Source organism: Ammodytes marinus (genome assembly GCF_949987685.1).
Source record: "Ammodytes marinus genome assembly, chromosome: 4".
In the NCBI taxonomy this organism is placed as follows: Eukaryota; Metazoa; Chordata; class Actinopteri; order Uranoscopiformes; family Ammodytidae; genus Ammodytes; species Ammodytes marinus.
In genome coordinates this window covers 8,654,895-8,675,742 of record NC_137233.1, presented here as the reverse complement: position 1 = coordinate 8,675,742, position 20,848 = coordinate 8,654,895, and the positions used below count along the sequence as shown (strand labels likewise).

The window sequence follows — 20,848 nt, the reverse complement described above, 5'->3', positions numbered from 1 at the left end:
TTTTTTAGAAGTAAAAACGCCATTAAAATGAATTGGTTTTCTCAGTTTCTCAGATGTGAATATTTGCTGGAAAAATTGTGATATTTCTGGATCAATCACTTAATTAAGAGACCATTTGTCATATTAATTAATAAAGTCTCTGAAGGGTAAATTGCAGTTGTCAAGTGCAAAGGTCCTCTGATATGGTCTTACTGTATAAATCTTGTGTGCGATTTTCACTTTCGTCCTGCATACTTATGCTCTCATGTCATCTCTCCCTTCTTTCTTGTGACTTAAGTCTCAAGAGTACAACTCGGCAATGAAACAAACTATCCCTGACCCCACATATCAAACCAGTGAAGGCCATGTGTCATCAAGGTTTCCATCTCTGCATTCATCCAGTGTCCTTCACCTGTAACCAACACCAAATAATGGGCTTCTTACAGATAGCAGGCATGTGACACAAACACACAAGAATGTGAGAGGAAAGTGCTCCCTTATGTGTTCTTTTGTAAACACATCTTAAGAGTGAGTTGCACACATTTGGGCAAGGCACAGAGGAGCTGCACTGGTCTGGATGTGTTTGCGAGGACTACCCTCTAGTGGGGAATGAACAGTTGTGCCCAGGTAGCACAGATTATGGGCAAAGGTACAATAAAAAGTTTGACTCCATCTATACATTTCACATTCCAGACCTAAACATAGTTACAAGACTACAACAGACACACAAACTACAACTTATTTCTTTATTGTACCATTGTACAATTTCTCATACATATTTAATACAGTATGCACATCAAACCCTTGCTTGAGTTCCTCTATTCACTTGTACTGCCTATGCCATCTTTTGTCATTAGCAGTCTTTGCCGCACCTTTGTGTTGAATGTAAAAGCACTGTCACATACAATGGAACAATCTGGTACAACTCATTATAATCTAAAATAAATAAATCACTTAAAACAAACTAATACCTTAAGTATAGCATTGTATCTGAAAGGTGTTTTTCTTCATAACTCAGAATAAAATAAAATAAAAAAGTAAGAAGGCCAGCCAAATGTTAGTGGCCAGCCCAAGCAAGTGACATATTTAAAGGAAATTAAGGAATAACATGAGTGAATACAAGCAAAAAGCCTTTACTGTACATACACGTAAGTATACCATACTTTTATATAATTAATGACGTTCTATGTGTGACATGTTTTAGCTAAATCAACATTATCCAGAGCTTGTACATCGTGACCTCCAGATTGATTGGGCCACATGCAGTACATTGTATGTGGACAAAAAAAAAAGAATAAAAACACACCTCGTCCGGACAAAGCCTCCAATATCAAACAACTAATCTCACCACATGCCTGTATTTACCGTAACCCACATGAAGTGAAACAGATGCGCATGACAAGGCTGAGAATGGCAAAAGGCAGATCTGGACATGGCTCTTGAAAGAAGGGAAATGAAGATGTGTTTTTTTTTTGTCCTTCACTTCTCTTGACACAGTCCATAAAAGTTGAGTGCGGTTGCGATTGTTTTGACGTGTGGTATTTTGCATCTCCATTTCTTCTCTCTAACCTCAGCAAGGAATTCAAAAAAGGCCTATTGGATAAGAGGTGTGGAGTCCTCTCACTGGTATTGTCTGTAATCGCCAAAGGAAGAGGGGGGCATGGGAGCAGGGGCAGGTTCCTCTGCAAACTGGGGCCCTTAAGACAAAAAAAGAAGGTAGGTAGGTAGGTTAGATGACAGTCGCTGGAGTAAAGGAGGTACATTTATAACATGCGATTTAAGCAAACTGTGTTCTCTTATGTGGACAATCATTCAAATGAAACAAACTTCTATAATCAGAAGTGTTACTCACCAGTTGGGAACTGTGAAGAGGCGAACCTAGTAAGCAAGATACCGGCGCCCTCTATCAACGCCAGCAGGATACCTCCCATGGCTGCAGAGCCTACCATGGCAACTGGTCCGTCTACACAGGAACAAGAAATGTTAATATATTACATACACACAGGATATTATACACCTCACATAAGAAGTAGATTACACGGGGAAATTATATTGTATGTTTAAAAAGGTCATTACCTGGTTTTTAAATATACATATACAACAAACATACAATAAGCTTGAAGAATTATAGGAAAATGTCCCTTTTCTTTATGACGTTAACAAAACTTAAGGCCGGGGACACCGATGCAGGTCTTTTCACTAATTCTTAATAAATAGATCAAAATAAAGTGAAGATATGCTGGGAATTACACAAGGCCTCCTAATTCCATGTACTCAATAAGGTGTAGGTTTCAAATTAGTGCAACAAAATTAACAGGACAGCGGAAAAGATGTCAATCGAGCCTTCTCTGCACACGCCTACAAAGTAATGAGAAGAGCCAAAATTTGAAAAAATAAAAAGCCAAAGCACCTCTGTGGGTGTATAACAGCTGTGTAGGGCTCTAATTATAGCTTAGATCAAGTGAATAAATGCTGCACAGTCACAACACTTGACAACTCCAGTTCTTTTAATTCAATAAGCCAACAGGCCAATCTCAAACAATTGGAACAATTTTTTCAATTTGTTGCAAATCGAGGGCTCATTCAGTTGTGACGCCTATTCTGCAGTATGTCTAGACCCCTCAATAGAAAATAGGTGGACTGTCAAAGACTACAGGATGATGTCAGATCTTCATATACAGCACTTGAAACACAATTGCGAAAAGATTGTGGCACTGTAGCAACACATGGCCACATATTGATCCGTTTTACTGATGCCTTCTTATGCACACTGTAACGTTGATAATGCAATAGGTTTCATTTTTAACTGCGAGTTCAGTTTAAAACTGCAACAATACAGTTTGCCTTCTGTATGAGGCATGTATGTGATATCTGTTGACTGTCAACCCGTTAGCTTCATATGAGCTTACTCACTTCTTGCAGCAAGGATAGCTCCTGTCATGGCCCCACTTGTTATCGAGTTCCAGGGATCCTCCTTCCCTCGTACTTTCACCAAACCACAGTCAATCATGGAGAAGAGGCCTCCCCATACTGCAAAGCTTCCTGCAAAAAAAAACACACACACACACACACACACATTAGACATGCTTTCCACTCTGTTGGGCTAGTTTGCAGTCATTGTAATACTTGACCTAAAATCTATTTCATCAGTATCAAACACCCAACCACTGTAGGCTTGAACAATGGATGTGTGTGTCTTGTTTCAATAGCCAGCTTGGATTCATGTCTCATTGTAGATCCGGCTATTGTAAAAGGAGAGCGGCGCTGCAACACTAGCAGGCTGAGTACAGTAAACAAAGATTTTTATCAGCTTTATTCAATTGTGAAATATGCCTGGATCAGCCCAGATGTAACCACCTTAGTATCAGAATATTTAGTTTGAGACGTAGATAAAAGGATCCAACTTCCATACAGATGTCTGAGTTTCAAGAACAGCAACAAGGCAATGGTTTAAGATATTTCTATGGAGGTTTTGATATCAATGACTTCTCATAATTGGAATGATAAGCATTGGAAGTAATGTAAACAGCTCGATGCAAAGCTGACTACAGCCCCCGGTTCTTTTCAAAGGAGAAAACAGTTACTTAAAATATCACAATCAGACCGATAATAATAACTCACCTCCAAGCTGAGGGGCTCTGGTCTTGATGGCCGTCATGCTACCTTTCATTCTGTGGCTCATCCCCTACAAGAGAGCAAACACAGGTCAATGACGAAATAAAATAATTAAATTAAAATGCAAGACGTATACTACTGTGATCTATTTGTGTACGCAGGTACAGCTCTGAAATGACAATAAAGTAAATCTTGAATCTTAAAATGACAAGTGCCTGTCTACGCAGGATCTTTACCTTGTTGATAAAGTCAAATTCTTGGAAGATACCACAGTTCCTTGAGCATTCGTATTCATTGCTTGTTAGTACTAATAAAACCCTAAATATGATGGTTTACTTTATTTCAAAATGGCATGTTGGTAGGAAAGAAAATGAGCCTATACGTTGAAAGGCAATTACACAAGTTATCAAGTCATTGATTATTTAGTGCACTGTTAAAATCACATGCATGTTATCATAAAATGAAGCTACTGACGCCAAACAATCACATTTCTACACAAAGTTTACTGTGCCAGTAATCAACTAACAATAAAGACAAGAGTGTAGTGTGCATACTCTGAATAGACAGGTATCATATGTAGTATGAGGGTAAGCCATTATGTTGGAATTTGACTAAGGCAAATCTGCTTCAGATAAATGACTAAACTTACCGAGGGTGCGTTTCTGAAGCCTTTTACTGCCTGGAATATGCCACCTCCAATAGCTCCCATGGTGAAGGCGCCCCCACAGTCGTCCACAATCCTCCAGGGGCTAAAAGCAAAAGACAACCATTGTTAAAAGTCATTATCATACAGTGCGTTGAATTAAGTTGCATTTACACATGCAAATATCGTGATCTGAGGTTTTTCTGGTTGCACGTCAAGTCTTGATATGCCTCAATAGTTTTAAAGCCAAGGCATAATATGGAAATAAAATATAGATTTTTTTTTTTTTAAACAGAAATAAACTCACATTTGTTTTTAGACTTTACATGTAGTGGTTAATTTGGACAATGACATGTATAACAAAGTATGATCATATTACAATTAAACAGAAAGGCAATATTCATGTGCTCCTCACCCAGCATCATACCGACATAACCTGTTCTAAAATAAATACAAAGTTATCTGACCTTTTTTACTTTAAGATCATCTTCACTTAGTAGGAAGTTTCAAATCTAAATGTAATCATCATTACATTGCTCTCTCTTAATCGTTTTTATTTATTTCAAAAGCCACCACATATTGAGCACATCAGAATCACACGCCACGTACATTCACACATGCAAACACATACAAGGACTTTGCTGTGGTCTCATGCACACAATAAACATGAACACAGAGAACATGTCAAATATAAATAAAACATTTAGTAAATTATAGAATACGATAATATGTGAAGTTATTTCCAAACGTATTACTTCAAATTTATTTTAATAGCAAAACTGAATAAATGTTTTTGGCCTTCAGGAATTACTTTTATTTGCCCGTTTATAACCCAATGTGATGTCTGATCTGGTGATGGTCAGATCGTGGACATAAACGTGTTACCACTGGGTTGCTTTAACAAACCCAAAGAAATGCTCCGAACTCCACATCGACTCTTAATTTTCAGTCATCGATATGTTGTTTGAAAAGTCTCGAGGACACCTTCTCCAGCTGTTGAGCAATCCTCAGGATGCCTCAAACAGATAACATTAGCACACAGGTGGCTAACTCAGCTAGCTATGCTAAAGCAAACATCCTCAGCATTACTAGCCTAACATCGATTAAAAAACAAATTTCTACAGCAGCGATTGACATTGACTGTGGATCATATAGTACCATGTACAGACTCAGTCACTTGGGTCAATAAACTACATGTAATGACATGTGGGTGAGTTTGCCTACAAGGTCACTAACAACGTGATTTAGCAATGCTAGTACAACCTGCCAATACAATCCTATGTAAAGTTAGCATATATGCTAACGTTTGGTAACTAGCCCTAGCCGGATCTGAGATGATTCTGGTGATGTCGCATGTTGAACCGTACAACTAATTACACACTCCTTACGTTGCGGCTATCCGGAAGAGAGACAGCTAGAGGACTAAGCAAAACATAGAGTGAAAAAGACATTTTATTCAGTTATTAGGCTCACCATGGCTCTCTGGCATATTCCTCCATTTTGTTCTTTAGCTGTTCCCTCTGACGCAACACCGCCTGCCAACGGTGACGTCTTGAAGGTGCACGTGTTTCTGGTTTTTAGGGGCGGGTTTTACAAAACACTATATGCAAACTGTGGAGGACCGTAGCTGACATAATTAATAAATACATCATTTGATAAACAAATTAATAAATGCAGACAAAGTATTATTATTTTTAAATCTAATGGCGTAACACTCCAGTCATTGAGTCATTTCTTTATTAAGCCTATATCAGTTACAGTCCTCCATAGAAACAATGGGAGCTTGTGGGAGTAGAAGAAGAAAAGAAGATTATTTTCCTTTGCCTCTGATAGATCCTCTTATAATAGGTTCATGACCATATATAAAATGTTCATGTTCATGACATGTGATAGATGAACGCAGCCTACAGCACAGTCAGGTGGTGACGGCGTTCACTTGTTGGGCAACAGTTGCGACACATCACAGATACAAATAAATAGGCTAAAAATATATATTTAATTGGAAATAAATAAAATAAAATTGTATATGGATAAAATATGGGATACATTTGAAATCCAGTTTTTAGTATTGTGTCTGCGTGTTAAGGCTTAACTGCTCAAAAGATTAGCCTCGTTTGAGTAGGAGCCGTCTTGCTCAGACCCGCGCAGCAAAAATGCTGTGCGCTCAGCAAGACGCGCGTCATAATTGCACAGGTCTGAGCCGTCAAACGAGGCTAATGTGTTAACTTCCGTTGCTGCCTGCCACATTCATCAGTTTGCAGTAGCCTAGTGGTGCACCTGTCTGAAATTTAAGATATGCTATTGGATTGTTCTTGTTGAAATATATCTCGGCAGTCCTGGTAACCTTACTAGTAGGCTACTTCAACTGTGAGTTATGTAACATTGTCCATGTAGAACAATGAATGGGACCCTCAAATCTGGAACCATGCGCGCCCAAAATAGCCCCTCACTCATCCTAACGCCATTAGTTTGTGGTGAAAGAAGTGTGATTTATTTTTTATATCAATATCGAAATATCAATCACTCTCATACATCTATAAGTCAAATAGATTTTTTTTATAATCAGATTTCAGTATTCCAAGAAAAGGGGGGCAAAGGGGGCCCTCCAGCCAAATGTTTGCCTTTGGGCCCCCTAGCAGATTCATTCGGCGATGCTCCTTAGTGAAAGCAGCCTTGATATATTTAACTTAATACTAAACTACAGTAGGCATATTTGTAGCCTACGTTATGTGGGTATATTAGAATGAGTGACTTTCTGCATACAAAAGGTTACCAAGTTCTCCTAATATCCCCTTTCCTGGCGCTTATCAACCTGTAATCTCAACATTTTCATTCCTTACCCTGTTTTTTCCTCCATCTGAGATCAGTGTTGTTGGTCAGGCGAGCAAATACAGCCAAGAGACAGACCGCTGGCCAGCAGCCCATTATTAGGAACGAGAAAGGAATGAAGCACAGAGCAAGCATCATTGAGAAATGCCCAAATATAGGCATTTTGTGGATGGAGAGGCTGAGGCAGAGAGATGTAGATGTAAACTGCTGGTACTGCTGTTCTCCTTTTCTTTCTCCTAGGATGATGATGGTTAGACAGTAGACATCTCCCACCGTTTCCCTGCAGCATTCAAAATCAATGTAAAGAGCAATAGGCGAAGAAGCACAGGCATGTAAATGTTCTTCAAATTAACTTACAGTACTGTAACTCAGTTGCCAGCTTTTGCAGGCAGTATTACAGGAGTGCAAGTCTTTGAAATCTATTTTGAGATCATTTTATGTTACAGATTGGTTGTTATGGATAGACATATCACCCCCTCTATTGGGTATATTTTCCTAGAAACAGCTAAGTCTGAAGTGGGATGTATACAGCGAAAATGTGTCTGCGTGAACTGAAATGAATGCTCAACAGATATTAATACATATACATTGACCTATCGTATGAAAACATATTTTAAAAGTCAGTCATATTTCATTTGACATATTCTGTACTGTAGACTTTACATTCTCCTTAATGATATCAGCCGGGCATTATATTGCACTCTTGACCTTTCATTGCAATCATATCGGAATCATTTATTGAAGACATACAGGCTCTGTAAGAAAAACATGTGTCGTGCCACACATTTTTATGTTATCACATGATATTCCTTTAGAAATTACATTCACTTAAAAATATGGCCTTAATCAACAGGAGGTTTGACATAAGCCAGTAATGGTTTTCCATGTCCAAGTATTACATTACAAGTCATGTAAGGTATTCAAACACCCTGGCTACAATGATTCTGTACAAATTATAAGATACTGAAGTTCCTGTCAAAAATGCATTATGTAATTATTTCCGTGCTGAAACTGGGCTGCGGTCCAATCCATGAAACCCTTGCCTGAGATGTCTTGAGATTTTGGCAATGAGACATACCATCAAAGACCACATTTACTTTTTTTTCAGGCCACCATGATGTTTGTTAGTTCCCTGATATATCCGCCATTTCATAATTCCCAGTTTGAACAGATTTACAACTTACAAAGTGTAAGGCGGATTCCCTCTTCACAAATAAATAAATGGTCAAATTAATGTCCACTATATCACTTATAAACCTTTTGTTTATTAGAATATTATAAAAAGTTATTTGAATCTCTTAGAAAGCACACTCCCACCACACTGACATTCAGATGCATACACAAGCCCACATGTAATATGATCCGCTTTATATTATCTAGTGCAAATTACCAGCAAAGCGTCAATATGAACTGAAGACAAACAACCACAAAACTCATGACCCTCTCTGCAGTTGGCTACTAGCAAGCCCTTCGTTACTCTTTCGCCACAGAGTCATTTTGGTCCAGTGTTTGAGGGGAGCTCAATAGTGAGGGCTATTCATCCAACAGATTGGCATATCATGTTGTACTTTCTCCATCGGTACCACAGCATAGTTCTTCTGCTGCATCAGGGGGAATGTAATTTACCCCTTGAAGACCTGTGGGGAGATGTCAGTTCTCCCTATTTCTTCTCTTTCACTTTATATTCCAATAGGAAATATTACTGCAACCACTTTGGTACCGGCACCTGCGGGAAAAATTAAATGTAAGTATGTGAGAATTTATTGTAGACCAGCCTGATCTTGCAATCATCACATTTGATCCCATCCCGCAAAGCAGTCTGGCATTTCTCCAATTTCGAAGGAGCCGGTCAAAAAATGGCCAGCCTAATCAGGAGCCGCGTTCAGACCTAACGTTCATTCCCTAGTGGAAGGCAGCCTCTGATTGGTTCATGTAGTCGTAAATCTAGCCTCCAGTCTGACCTGGCCCTCCTCACTATCTGTCTGTTGAGGCTAGATTGACGACGATATGAACCAATCAGGGGTTGCCTCCCACTAGCATATGAACATTAGGTCTGAACTCAGGCCCTTATTGGCCTGGTCATTTTTTGACCGGACCCTCCCCCATGGAGATTGGAGAAATGCCAGACTGATCTTCGTGAGAGAAACAAATGTAAAGCTTGCAAGATCAGGCTAGTATCGCCAGGCTAAATGTATTGTGGCCGAGCAAACTTTATCCATGAAACCCATCTTACGTACCTTCTTGAGTTGTTTAGTGTTGCTTCCTCTGATCGAGTCGAGCAGTTGATCCCTGGTGTTCTTACTGCCGCCGGGGCTTTTCCCATCCATCTTCCTCTGTGACACCGGAGTGAGGGAGTTCCTCAGGGAGTCTACGTTCAGCATGGGAGGGGGTGGTGGTGGAGGTCCACCCCCAGGGGGCGGCGGAGGTGGTGGGGGAGCCGGACCTCCAGCCCCTCTTTTTGGAGTCAGCTTTGGGGAAGGCATGGGTGAAGGAATGGGAGAAGGTTTGGGGGAACATTTGGGTGAGTTTCTCAGAGATCCTCCACCGCCCGTCTTGGGTACCTCCAGTGTCCCCTTCTTCTCCCCATTGGCCTGGGCCAACTTCTGCTCCTGCAGGCGCTTCTGCCTCTGTCGGTCCATGTTGCGACTCAGTATGTTTGTGGTGGTCATTCGAGGTCCGGCCAACTCAAAGTGGTAGCCTAGTTTGAGCAGGGTGGTGTTTTCCTTCAGGATCTTGGTCATCTCCATCTCGGTCTTCCCACCGCAGATGTGACGCTGGTTTTGAAAGCGGAGCTCGGTCAGCGTGGAGTTGTGTGGCAGCGACTGGATGAGAGACAGGATGCCCTTGCCCGTGAGGTGGTTGGAGTCGATGTTGATGCTGGTGATGGTCTTGTTGTTGCGTAGTGTGCCCGCGATGGCATAAGCCACGTGGTCGTCCGCGCGGCAGTTGGCCAAAGCAAACTTCTTGACGTGGGTGTTCTTGCGCAGTGCCTCCGCAAACTCGAGGAGGGTCTTGGTTTTGATGACCTCCGAGTTGTTGACAATGAGCTCCTCGAGGGAGGGGTCGTTGCTCCGAACCTGCTCCATTAGCTCGTCGAACATGCTGGAGTCCTCCTCCTCCTCCTCTTCCTCTTTGGCCTTGCTGCTTGGGCTGTTTTTGGCCACACAGTTAGCAACTTTCTCACTTTCCCCAGCTTTTTTAACACTTCCTATAATGCCATCTTTTTCCGTCTTCTCCTCTACTTTCTTCTCTGCGCTATTCTTCGTTTCCTTCTCCTTCACGTGGTCACTGTGGTTCACCAGCTCTTCTCTATCCGTTCTTTTCTCTGCCTTGTCTTGTGTCCCCTTCACCTCCTCCCCCCTCTCGGATGGCTGCCGCTTGAGTTTGGCATCGGGCTTGTTTTTATCTTCAGCCTTTTTCTCCTCCGCTTTGGGCTTCTTCTCCTCCGAGTTACCCTCAGCTGGAGTCAGGCCGTCTTGCACCTTGCTCTGCTTCTCCAACATTTTGGAGACAAGTCCCGATGTCCTTAAACCCTCAGACCTTCTCTCCTTCTCCTTCTCCTTGCCCGCTTCCTTTTCGTGTTTTTCCCGCAGTTTTGAGATAATATCTTTGGTTTTGCTGTCGTCTTTTCTCCTGCAATCTTCTTTCCTCTCCTTCTCTTTGCTTTCTTCCTTCTTTTCCTGTAACTTGGAGATCATGTCCTTTGTTTTGCTTCCCACACTCTCTCTTACCTTAGTGTCCTCCTGTTTCTCTTTCTCTTTGGTCTCGTCTTTCACGTCACATTCTCTGCTCTCCTGCCTCCTGTATCTACTCGAGAGCCTACTACTCCGCTCCTCTTTCAAACTTTCAGCTCCTTTGCCGTTTCTGTCGTCCACTTTGATATCTCTTTCACTTGACACACTAGGTTGTCTCCGTAGTAACCCCACGCTCACTTCGTCATTCCCCTCCTGGCTCAGGCCCATCTTCCTCAGATATTCCTGCTTCCGGCTCTCTTTCTTTGGATCACCCTGCAAGGGAACGAAAGTCAAACAGTCAAATATATGCAGCCAGTAACAAAACAAATAATTATATATTTATTTAAGGAAAATATCCCTGAGCGTAAATGTTGGAAAGTCTCTGTTTTGTGTTTGTTGAGATGATTTGTCTGTTTGTATGAATGTTTGGTTGATGTAAATGAATTTGTCGGGGCGCCCGTAGCTCAGTGGGTAGGGTGTCCCCCCGCCCCCCGGGCCAAGGCCACGCAGCAGACCCGGTTTCGAATCCCGCCCGGGTCAGTTCTCTGCATGTCCTCTCCTCTTTGCCTCATTACAAATCTGTCTCTCCCATCTGTCTAATAAAGCAAAAAGGCCCAAAAAATAATCTTGTAAATGAATTTGTGTTGTCTGATGACGATGATATTACATGCCATGAAGTTTGGTTTGTTGTGAGTAACCGTGTCTGAATAATTCCATTTGGGATGGGTCATGTCAATGACCAGACACGTAAATAAAATATTCAGTAATTCATTAATATAGGATTCCTTGTGCAGGAGTATGGCAAAGGACATAGTGCCCTACACCAAAGCATAGCAGATACAGAGGTAGGCTGTCATTTTGCAGGACATCTTTAAAGCCTCATAAGTCAAGTAATTAATTGTCCCTACTGTGCACAACTTTGTTTAACAGACATACAGAAGGCCTATTTAATGTCTGACATGACATAAGCAGTATGATATCACACCTAACTGTAAGACCTACGCAACCTACTACGTTGTAAAACAAATACTGTGTTCTTTTATGTCAAACAGCACCTCGTCCATCTCCTCACTGTAAACACACACTCTCCCTGATACAATATGGCCTGTGTGTTTACAGTCAGCAAGCGGACAAGCAACCATTTTTCCCCCAGTGCAGTGATCCCTTTGCAGCGAGTAGCTTCTGCAAAGTGTTTGATTTGTAAGTCTCCATCTGTTTAGCTGCGTGGGGCCGTGGCCCTGGCAGATGTATCCTTAAAAGGCAGTGAAACGTAGGAGCAATCAACCAAAGAATTCCATCAGGATGGGATTAAGAAGCTCCGCAGGGCCACCACTCCACTGAAGTGTCTCTCATTTAAACACACACACACACACACACACACACACACACACACACACACACACACACACACACTGACACCTAACCATGGAAGAAGGCACCTTGTGTCAAAACCTCATAGGAATTAAAGAAAGGGTTTGGTATGTCCTCCTGAGGCTGTTTCTTCGCTTGTGAAAAGATTATTTAGAATGTGATATGGATGTAAGCAGGCCTCAGAAGGGAAAACAAGATTTATCCTGGCACAGAAGCACACTTCACTATTTATGAGCTTGTTGACTCGAAGTGCATGAGGTCCAGTTGGTGGATTGCTTCAAGCTTAATTAGTAGCTATCATTAGAATACCTATGGGACAGTGGTGGTTACATAACGCTTTAATACATCGGTCATAGTGCAAGTTCAAACATTGTTGGCAGTTTGATAAACTCTTCTTATACTGCTAAAATACAAACACCTTAAGAGAGGGACGGGTCTTAAATAACATACAATTCAAATTTGAACAAATCTTTGAAGTCAAATCCAAATCAACATGTCACTATAAAAGATAAGGAATCAAATGAAGCATTGACAAACCTCCAATGACTGTTCCCTCTGACTGAGCCTCCGTTTAGGATCGCCCTCCCGCCTGCTGGCCGTGGCACCATCCTGGACATTGTTGCTGGTCGGTGGCTGCGCAGCTTGGCTCTCCCCTTGGGCGAGGGCTTTCCCGTCCTCCGGTTGGACCTCGGGCACTTGCATGTCGTTCTGCAGCTCCTCCACCTCCTCAGGGGACAGGGTGGACAGCAGGTTGTCCAGGTCTGGGTCCTCGCTGACCTGGCGCCCCGTACGGGTCAGGCCCCTCATCTTTCTCCTGGACATGCTTGAAATTTGTATTTTTTTTCTTCGAAGGTGCTGGTGTAGTAAATCCCCCTTATTTAAGTCGGATTATTGCCTAATTTCTCTCCTGTGATGAGAAGTTGAGTGTTCCCACAGGCCAAAACAGGCGTCCTGCTGTCCAAACGACGCGTCCCACTCACCAGAGAGCCGCCAAATGCATCAATCCTGGTGCAAGGAGGCTGGAGTCACGGTCCCGCGAGTGAGGGGGGACCAGTGATAGACTGCAAGAGCCTCGCATCATCAAAGCGGACTGTGAGGCTGGGACATTCTTGGAAATCCTCGGAAAGTGCATGTCCATATTTAGTTCAGGGTACACACTCCTTTAAAGGTAATGGGAAGGGCTGAAGTTTACAGAGATGATAAAGCAGAGTTACACAGACTTCCTTCTACACAATTCATGTTTACACTAAGACCAGTTCATGTTTCTTTTTGTGTTTAGTAATGACTCTAATTTTAACAGTTTAATGTACGGTTAGATGTGCGCCCCTTTTCTTTAGTTTCTTATTAACACATTCGCAACATCTTTGGAAAAACAGTGCTAAAAATATTTTTTTGCTTTTCAAGGAGTTCAATAAAACACCAGGGTGCCCTTGATTTAGAGGGCATGTGTTATGTTAGATTTGTGTGATCAATCAATATATTCAGTGAAATGAGGATGTGCTAAAAGGGCTTGTGTGCAATACAAACAAATATCCTGCTGCTTATTACATTAAAGGCTAGGATTTAAAGCAGCACACATCTTTAAATATGCTGCAAACAAACCACCTAAATAACTATTTAAAATAACAGTCAATATGATTTGAGAAGAGAAGGCTACTTTGTTAAATATGTAAATGACAAAAAATAAAATGAACCGACTCTGCCAAACATATGAACACATTTAACATATTTTGGAGGTTAATATGGACATCTAGTGGTCAAAGTGATGTGACACATATTAACCCCCTTCACAAAATGTTTCAGATTTCTTGGAAAGAAAAACACACAGCGGACAGGTGTATGTTAAATTCCAAAGTTAAATTTTATGTTAATAGAAATAAAAACTTTTGACCAACTTTATAATACAATGTCATACCATCCATAAGACAACAGACAAAACAGCCATTATCTGAACAAGTTATTTTAATATCAACTGATGTCAGTTTCATTAAACAAACACGATGATGGAGTTGGTTGGAAGCACAAATAAACAGAAAATCTATTGAGCAAATGTTATGTCAAACTACAAAGCATCCGACACAGAAAAGTCCAGTGTTCTCATTGTGCTTTTTAAAGGCTCAGCATATCTGTACATGAGGACGTCACCATCATAGGAAATATATTCTTTAAACTTAGAGTTTGCTCAAGCTGCGATGATCAGTGCATTTAATTAATTGTCTCATTCGACATACCATTTGAGATAAATTACACCTGAATAAAGACAATCCAGACATCACTTACCACTAGTCAAACAGCTAACATACCTGGTACGTCATGTGTTTTACACTCTGACCTCACTGGAGCCCAAATCTGTAATTTAAAATTTAAAAGAATAGTACAACATTTTGGGAAACACACTTAACAGCTTTCTTTATAGAGGAAACGCTAGCTAGCTGCTGCTTCCAGCAATCACCTATAGCTTCTTATTTTTTTTTAGCAAACTACAAATTTACCATACAGACATGAAATTAGTATTACTCTTCTGATAAACTGTTTCCCAAAATGGCGAACTATGGCCTCAAAAAGTGCTGGTCAAGAAAATGTTCTTTTTTCCAACAGTAGAGATTTTTGGCTTTGCAGCTCATCCAGAAGGTGAGAACCCATTCACACTACAAGGTGACCTGAATCATAATAAATACCCAATGGAAAGATGCCAAAATGCTAAAACACTATATCATATTTTACAATACAGTCGGTTTAAAATAACTTGTTACAATATCATAAAATATTTAGCTGAAGAACAGATTTACAAAATGTGTATTTAAATAGTTAATCTCTTTCTCACCTCATGATTACCGTATTTATTGTAAGGTGTGACACTTTGTTTTCTCTCCTGACCTGATGTGAACACTTAACAGAAAATGTCACTGTTAAACTTGCTAGCTGGCATTATAGGGTTAATCTTAAATCTTGTTCTAACTCATTTAAAACCACAACAGAAGCATTACTGGGGAAGCATGCTGATGTCGAGATGTTACATTACAGCTAATATACTACCATGAAGTAAATTATTCGACTCAGATCAAAAAAAAAGAGAAGTACTCCTTATTAGTCACTAAATGTGACTAATAAGGAGTACCATAAAGTTCACTAGGTCATCCCAGCAAATCTGAGACAGTGCCGCACTGCCTCTGAGCCATACATGTCACCTTTTCAATCAAATCATGCAATCCGTTTTTTTCATCATAGCCTCTACAATGTTACGGAAAACAAAATCAAATACAAAAATAAACACATAATGTAATAAGAATTGGAGAATGTGGATCAGTGATCAAGATGACCTGGAATGTAGCTTCAGGGCAGTTATCAATGTATTCAAATTTTTCTCTTAAAAAAAGAAGAGAGAGAGTGCATTATCATTTTCCTACATCCTTTCTGAGACCTCCTCTGTGAAGTAATGCCAGTCTTAGTTAAGTGACACCCTGTCATTAAGGTGAGTGAGTCGGAGTAGAAGTGGCAGCACCGGATACCTTCCCACTTCGGGAATGGTGTCACGCTCGGTGAAACCCAGCTTGAGAGAACGGGCGTCAAGTTGCAGACCAGGAGGTAAATACTCCGGGAAAGTGGGACAACGTTGTAAATAAACAAACAACTAAAAATGTTAAAGTGCCTCCTGTTCTCTTTCACAGGCAAACCACTGCTAGTCAAGCCGTGGAGTTTATTTAAGTGTGTGTGTGTGTGTGTGTGTGTGTGTGTGTGTGTGTGTGTGTGTGTGTTGCTGCCTTCTCCTGTAAACAGTCATGTCTCTCAGCTGCTGTTGTTCCCACTGCATGTGTGCGTGCACGTGTAGATGAGCCCATCAATGACCGGGATACTGAGGTGGAGAGTAAGGTGGAGGGGCTGAAAAAATAAGTAGATAGACACATAAAAGTCAGAGCTTCATATGTAACTAACCACAATTATGTAAAACAATTACAACAATATCAATTTGACAGTAGCAGAGCTACCACACTTTCAAATAGTAGATAACACAGCTTTATATTTTACACAGCATAGTGGCACATTATTCATTTCCATGGTTATATAGTCTATTGTGATGTATTTATTGTTTTTAAAGATACAATTTTAAATGTATGCTTATCTAATCTAATAATCTAACGCCACTCTTACCCTGGCTGTATGCAGGATCCATCATGTGTGGATGATAAGGTCCGGGCTGATAAGGTCCGGGCTGCATCATGTGCATGGGGTAGTGTGGGGGCATGCCCGGGTAGTGGGGCGCCATTGGATAACCCACATGTGGATACTCAGAGGGTCCCAGGGGTTTCCCATAGGCGTCGTACAGGGGCTCCACAGGATAGCTGGCCATGGGGATCTGCTGGGCTGTGGGGCAGAGAGTACACACTGATGTTAGGTAAAACAATAACCTCATTGCTTGCCTGCACCAACATGGGCATATAGAGTAGAGGGTCTCACCATCGTAAGGTGTCCTGACCCTCTGCTGCCTTCTCTGGTAGAGGTAACAGCAGGAGCACATGAAGCAGCAGACCATGGTGGCAATGATCGACACAAACAGGAGGATGGACGAGGCAATGCCAGCTAGAGTGGTCGGGCTGAGGAGAGAGAAAGAAGAGGACTTAAAAGGTCATCTATTATGCAAAGTGCACTTTTTCAACATTACTGTAATATGTGTCCCCGGTGTGTGACTAGAGACTCCCAAAGTACGAGAACAAACAACCCAGTCTCTTTATCTCCACCTCCACCTTTCTTAAAACCTGTGTTCAAAAACCCCAATCAGACTTCTCTCCCCATTTGATGTCATAAGGGGAGAAGCCACAGCCCCATTTTCAAACTAATTTCACACTACCTCCACCTGTGATGAGCACAGCACTGGAAGGGCCAATCAGAGTCGACTGGGCTATTTGGAAGGCGGGGCTTAAAGAGACAGGCTCTGAAATTGAGCGTTTCAGACAGAGCCTTTGCTCTTTGCATTTGGCACAATTTTGCTAATTAATAAGGACTCACTTTAATTGGGAGGATTAAAGCAGAGATTTGAAGCTCTGGATTCTCACCAACTGTTTACCGCAGACTGACCCTGAAATTGCATTGAAATACATTCCTCTGTCTCTCTACCAGATTGCATCCCCTCAGTGAAGCAACACAGCCCTTTATTACAGCTCAGCCCCCGCCACCCACTGATCTGATCTCCAACCGGGCTTAATAAACTGCAGGTTGTCTCCTCGCTGCTGGATAGTGATGGATGGTTTCCAGGGCAGCGGAGGGGAAAAAAACTACCATGATGCAGTCTGTTGCTCAGGTACAAACACGCCTAGTCCAGCATTATCATGATCCCTCACAAGGGACCAAAAGCAGCTCTAATAGAACAGAAATAGGCTTTCATGTAAATCATATTAAATACAATGACTTTTCAGGACCCGTCTTGCATTGCAGGGACGAGATTTTTTTGTGCAGAGTGAGTGAGTCAACAAATCTCCTCTGGCAGCTGCAGGTTTTTAAAATATCTGGAAAAGAAGGACATGTGAGCTTGCAGTGATGGCACTGAATAGTAAACACAAACACAGACTCTCAATGTTATTAATAAATAAATAACTAATTAATAAAAAATGAAAAAAAAATGCTGCTGGCACCAACCTGAACTGGAAGAGCATGCAGCGCTTCTGCTCCCTCTCTGTGATCATCTTGAAGGCGTCCAGGCAGCAGTAGCGCCGGTGGCAGTTCCCACAGCAGAACGTGATCAGAGGGCAGTCGAAGCCGTTGTGCCAGGTGCCATTTTTATCCACGGACCAAAGACAGTCCTCGTTCCCACTCACTGCAAAGAAACAAATGCATATACAAAGTTTGAGGCAGAATTACATGAAAGAGAAGATGACTGATGTATAGGGTATAGGGAGGAGGAGGCAGGTCGGACTGCAATTTGCTCTTTAAAGAATGTGTTATCTTCCTGAGGATCCCACTGTATTACTACAGGAGCGCCATTGTTTCCGTTTTATATCACACATTTTCAAAGGGAGAAAAGTCTTGATTCTTCATTTACAGAAAGTGCCTTCGGGAGAACGTAAACATTTATTTTGAAAGTTCACTTCTTTCCTTAGGCTACATCTTTTTCATTCTAGGCCAAACACAGTCATAATGTAGCCTATTAATCAACAACAGCACAGAGGTTGAAAACTGATTTGGCCTCAAGAAAGGTAGGCCTACCCAGCAGATATAAAGGACTTGTACGTCTGGAATAAAAAGGAATCATTTATCACTTTTTTAACAGCCCAGCAGCATGACTTCAACAAATGTCTTTCTTTGTCTGTCTGTCCAAAAACCCAAAACATTCTATTTACTATGATGTAATACAAGGCAAAGAAGAAAAGTAGCCTACTAAAAAATAATGTTTGGTATTTATGTTTTATAAATTAGGCTACATCAAGATCAACATTTTTTTTAAAGGGCACTTCAAAGTAGGCCTACCTCAACTTTTCTCAAGAGCCAGGAGGAATGAAACAAGTTCTCTCTTGATCCTGACATAGCACCTCATCTAGTCAGTCAATGTGCACGTTAAATTGTAATAAAACCTAGCCAACCTCTTTAAAAAATAAAGTTAGTGTTACTGGTAATAGGCCTATCTGTCAAACAAAGATGATGATCCCTCTGCATATCAGTCTGATATGCAAAAGGATCATCACGCTACACACTACTAACCGTGGAAAATAAAGACTATCAAAACAGAAAAGCGAAAATGTCACATTTCACTGGAAACCTACGGCCATGCTAATGGTAAAAACATTACCTAACGTACAAGGTATAGGCCTATCTATTAAACACTATAACAACGAAGGTATAATTTGAAGAAAGTAGCCAAAACGCAGTGAGACTACTCAACAGATGAACACATTGATGCTAAATGTCGTCAGATATTAAAAACAGTTACATGTAGGCTAACTGTTTTAATATGTACAAATGGTACACATGTAAACAGACAGAGACCGTATTTATTGTGTGGTCGGGTGTAACAGCTAAAAACGACTCGCGTATGAAAACAACTAACGGCTGATAACGACTTATAACGGTGAGGTCATTGAGGCCGAACGTTCGTTTGTTGTGGTGTAACCCTATGGGTGTTACCGTTAAACCGTTAGCTAGCGGCGCGCGGCCTGGATGCAGACAGAGCAGCAGAGCCGTGAGCTTACCCGGAGAGGAGCAGAGGACGATGGAGAGCAGCGCCAAAGTCAACGCGATGAGAGACATGTTGCACGTTGGAAAGATCATCTTCGTCCCAGTTTAAAACCCAAGCGACGATATTTCAAAAAGGGAGGGAATAATTGAACAACATTAACGGGGCTAACGGTCGCCCGCATGCATTGGCTCGGGAGACAGGACGGCTTTGACGCTCGGTAATTTATCCGTCGAAATGACACATCGCTGCTCAGTGACGCCGCCATGCGTTGAACCGGGACGAGGAGGGTGCTGCCTTCACGTACCGCTTGAAACGTCTGGGGAAAAAAATCTTTGATGGTTCAGTATCGACCACATTTTATAGTCGCCTACATTTGTGCAATGGAGAGGGCTAAATTGTTGTAGCTCTGGCAAATATGTTGTAACTTGTATTTAACTTTGATTAATTAAGCTACTTAATATATTACTTAATAATTAATTGCTTACTAATTTAAGTATATCTATGTTTCAGGCTATTCCTTTATTTTGAGATAAATGTATAGTCTTTTGTATGCATCACCATATATTTTATCAAAGCTGGGTAGGCTACTTGCTGCTGCTGGTGAATCAATAATAATCATCTTATAGGCTAATATAGCCTACAACTCCTTTAATGTGGCATAATAACATAGATGGTATATAAAAGTATAATAAGTATCTCTCCTACTTAACAAATGTTGGACTTAAATGTAGTATTATTTTTTACTGAAGTTAAATATCTGAACTCTGGAACCTGTTTAAATTTAGAATGCATATAGGCCTAATACAATCTGTAAGAAATGAAATGTAAACAAAAAAGTATGACAAATTACAATTCATAGAGGACACTCATCTATTGGGACTTTGGGAGCTCCAAGCTACATCAAATAAAAGTAAGAGTGAAGTGTGAAGTTGAATTTGTTTTAAGGTTATTGTATTTAAAACCGAGGTGGTTTTCTGGCTAGCTAGCCTGTTGGTTATTCCACTCCATTGCTTGCTTTTTACATGTAACTCATTTTTACGAGCAGCAGTGAACGCACCTTGGGAAGTCTCTCCCTGCTCCGCCTGAGTGAAGAGGACTTTGCCATGCACCTGATAGAGAGAGCAACTCTTATTGATGTTACAGTGAGAAGATAGGACAGAGGCATTTCTGGGGGTGGTAAATTCAACACCATAAAGGCAACACTAGGCTATGGTCTATTTGAGGTCAAAATAAATAGTATAAAGGGCATCAAATATATTCAACTAGCGGTATATATTTATGGCAATTCACAGATTTAAGAATGATATCCTCTACCACCAGCCTGATAAAACATCACATTATGTCCACTTTCAAAGTAGCGTTATCAGTAAATAATGTTGTATAAAATAGTTATGGAAATGTGTTCTATTCTACTGGGTTTACTTCACTGCAGTATGTCCTTTAATTGGCTTTAAACGACTTTGCAATGTTATAAAAAATTACTTTTTTATGTATGCTAAAACTATGTTTGTC

General features: G+C 41.0%; 3 protein-coding genes across 3 annotated transcripts; all 3 read right to left on the bottom strand.

The window, feature by feature from the left end:
* Nucleotides 1-711: 711 nt before the first annotated feature.
* On the bottom strand, nt 712-5,775 carry timm17a (translocase of inner mitochondrial membrane 17 homolog A (yeast)). The gene is made up of 6 exons (XM_080026180.1): nt 5,711-5,775; nt 4,244-4,343; nt 3,601-3,664; nt 2,893-3,021; nt 1,832-1,942; nt 712-1,676 (listed from the first exon to the last, which is right to left on the bottom strand). Exons 1-6 carry the CDS (start codon nt 5,734-5,736, stop codon nt 1,600-1,602), a joined length of 507 nt encoding a protein of 168 aa, XP_079882306.1. The 5' UTR covers nt 5,737-5,775; the 3' UTR covers nt 712-1,599.
* Nucleotides 5,776-7,796: 2,021 nt separating this feature from the next.
* On the bottom strand, nt 7,797-13,192 carry lmod1b (leiomodin 1b (smooth muscle)). The gene is made up of 3 exons (XM_080025726.1): nt 12,709-13,192; nt 9,304-11,073; nt 7,797-8,792 (listed from the first exon to the last, which is right to left on the bottom strand). The coding sequence occupies exons 1-3, from the start codon at nt 12,991-12,993 to the stop codon at nt 8,766-8,768; spliced, it is 2,082 nt and encodes a 693-aa protein (XP_079881852.1). The 5' UTR covers nt 12,994-13,192; the 3' UTR covers nt 7,797-8,765.
* An 821-nt stretch (nt 13,193-14,013) lies between these two features.
* Nucleotides 14,014-19,530, bottom strand: shisa4 (shisa family member 4). The gene is made up of 5 exons (XM_080026352.1): nt 19,350-19,530; nt 17,803-17,980; nt 16,627-16,763; nt 16,321-16,533; nt 14,014-16,050 (listed from the first exon to the last, which is right to left on the bottom strand). Exons 1-5 carry the CDS (start codon nt 19,426-19,428, stop codon nt 16,010-16,012), a joined length of 648 nt encoding a protein of 215 aa, XP_079882478.1. The 5' UTR covers nt 19,429-19,530; the 3' UTR covers nt 14,014-16,009.
* Nucleotides 19,531-20,848: the final 1,318 nt, after the last annotated feature.

Excerpts from the sequence above, each read along its gene's own strand:
- shisa4 (XM_080026352.1), bottom strand. The coding sequence starts at position 19,428 with ATGATCTTTCCAACGTGCAACATGTCTCTCATCGCGTTGACTTTGGCG. Across the intron at positions 16,764-17,802 it reads TGCATGCTCTTCCAGTTCAG|CCCGACCACTCTAGCTGGCA; the intron begins GTTGGTGCCAGC and ends CTCTCTCCTCAG. Across the intron at positions 16,534-16,626 it reads GGTCAGGACACCTTACGATG|CCCAGCAGATCCCCATGGCC; the intron begins GTGAGACCCTCT and ends TCTGCCCCACAG.
- lmod1b (XM_080025726.1), bottom strand. The coding sequence starts at position 12,993 with ATGTCCAGGAGAAAGATGAGGGGCCTGACCCGTACGGGGCGCCAGGTC. Across the intron at positions 11,074-12,708 it reads AGAGGGAACAGTCATTGGAG|GGTGATCCAAAGAAAGAGAG; the intron begins GTTTGTCAATGC and ends GTTCCCTTGCAG. Across the intron at positions 8,793-9,303 it reads ACACTAAACAACTCAAGAAG|GTGCCGGTACCAAAGTGGTT; the intron begins GTACGTAAGATG and ends TTTTTCCCGCAG.
- timm17a (XM_080026180.1), bottom strand. The coding sequence starts at position 5,736 with ATGGAGGAATATGCCAGAGAGCCATG. Across the intron at positions 4,344-5,710 it reads GAATATGCCAGAGAGCCATG|CCCCTGGAGGATTGTGGACG; the intron begins GTGAGCCTAATA and ends TTTTGCTTTTAG. Across the intron at positions 1,943-2,892 it reads AGCTATCCTTGCTGCAAGAA|ACGGACCAGTTGCCATGGTA; the intron begins GTGAGTAAGCTC and ends GTTCCTGTGTAG.